Source organism: Cynara cardunculus, assembly GCF_001531365.2.
Source record: "Cynara cardunculus var. scolymus isolate 2C chromosome LG 15, CcrdV1, whole genome shotgun sequence".
NCBI classification, from domain to species: Eukaryota; Viridiplantae; Streptophyta; class Magnoliopsida; order Asterales; family Asteraceae; genus Cynara; species Cynara cardunculus.
Window position 1 is genome coordinate 4,746,340 of NC_037542.1, and position 1,550 is coordinate 4,747,889.

Sequence of the window (1,550 nt, forward strand, 5' to 3'; positions counted from 1 at the left end):
AATTAATTTATTATTAAAACTAAATTAAATTATAAAAAAAAATTACATAAAAAACAAAACTTTTAAATGGTTAATTTGATACTAATATCAATATATTTTTTAAATTTATACTTTATTTAAAAGTTAAAACACTATGGTTTTTCAAAACCATACTGCTAATAAAAACAAAATAAAACTAAATATTAAAATCGAGATATACCGTTCCCTCTATAGTACTTAACTTTAAAACATTGGATCGAGTAGCGGACGTCGTTGGTCGTAGGAGGTGAGTTCAAAGCCGTCGCCAAACTCACCGGTAATTAAAGTTTCCGGGAAGGTGCGTACATGGAAAGGCGTAGGCCACCAGTGGTGGTTGGAAAACCCAAATGATTCACGAAAGATATCCACAAGGGCCAGAAATTAATTAACCAAATACTTAAAACATTAATTTCTCCAACAGCTGCTTAATGAAAACATCAAACATAYGACAACTAGTTAAGGAAACATGATCAAACGTACGTAGGACTGGATGGTCAAGTAACCATGAGTCACTTATTAAAGTAAAACGACCAAGATTGATTAGGACTGAATGTTAATCTCACGAGAAACATCTGTGAATTCCACATATGGGTCACGTTGTTTAATYGCAACACTSGCCAACTTATCAGCGTATTTGTTGGCATCTCTAGAACAGCGACGGATTGTAATTCCGTTTTTGCGAACAAGATGCCTGCTTTTCTTGATCAGCTCCCAGCAGTCACCGACGACACGACTTTTACCAGGGCCAACATCCTCCTCTCCAGTAACCCACTGAACAGCTGCTTGAGAGTCGCTTTCAAGAATGGATTCCTTATAGCCGAGTTTATCCAAAAGCTCCAAGCCTTTAAGAATCCCATGGAGTTCAACCGTGAAACAATCACTCCAAGTAATGAACCCTCGAAACCCAAGAACCCAGTTGCCACAACCGTCTTGAAGGATTCCGGCGTACCCACTCGGACCTCGCAAAACACCGCCGACACCTTCATATTTGGGATGGCATGCGCCGTCCGTGTTCAGTTTGAACCGACGTGGAGGTGCAGAGGAAGAAGTAGTGCCACCGGAATTAGGCAAGGAAAGGGGAGGCTCTAATCTGTTGTCGGAAAGCATTCTTGAAACGCCCCATGCAGCCACCGCAGCGCTGCCAATAGCTACTGCAGCGGCGCCRAGATTGGGACCTCCAGCGGATGTATTAGTTTCCTCCTCTTTCTCACCACGTCCGGTGCTTTCCGAGGCTCCCATGGTTTGTGTAAGGTTTTTAGGGTTGCAACTTGCATGTAAAGAGTGATGGAGAAGGTGGATTTATATAGGAGGATTTATCCATTTTATTGATTCACTTTTGATTCTTTCCATATAAATTAGGTTTATTATTGTTGGATTTAGGTAGGTGTATCTAAATTTGTGTATACATATATATTCACTTAAAACTAGTTGTGTATCCGTGCAATACGGTGGAAGTCGTGAATTTTAACGATTTTGAAATTTCATTGGTTTTATTAAAAAAGATTTAACGATGATTTTAGTTATACTTGAAT

General features: G+C 39.4%; 1 protein-coding gene across 1 annotated transcript; it reads right to left on the reverse strand.

Moving 5' to 3' along the window:
* Positions 1–558: 558 nt before the first annotated feature.
* Positions 559–1,257, reverse strand: LOC112528436. The gene has a single exon (XM_025139463.1). The coding sequence runs from the start codon at positions 1,255–1,257 to the stop codon at positions 559–561; it is 699 nt and encodes a 232-aa protein (XP_024995231.1).
* Positions 1,258–1,550: the final 293 nt, after the last annotated feature.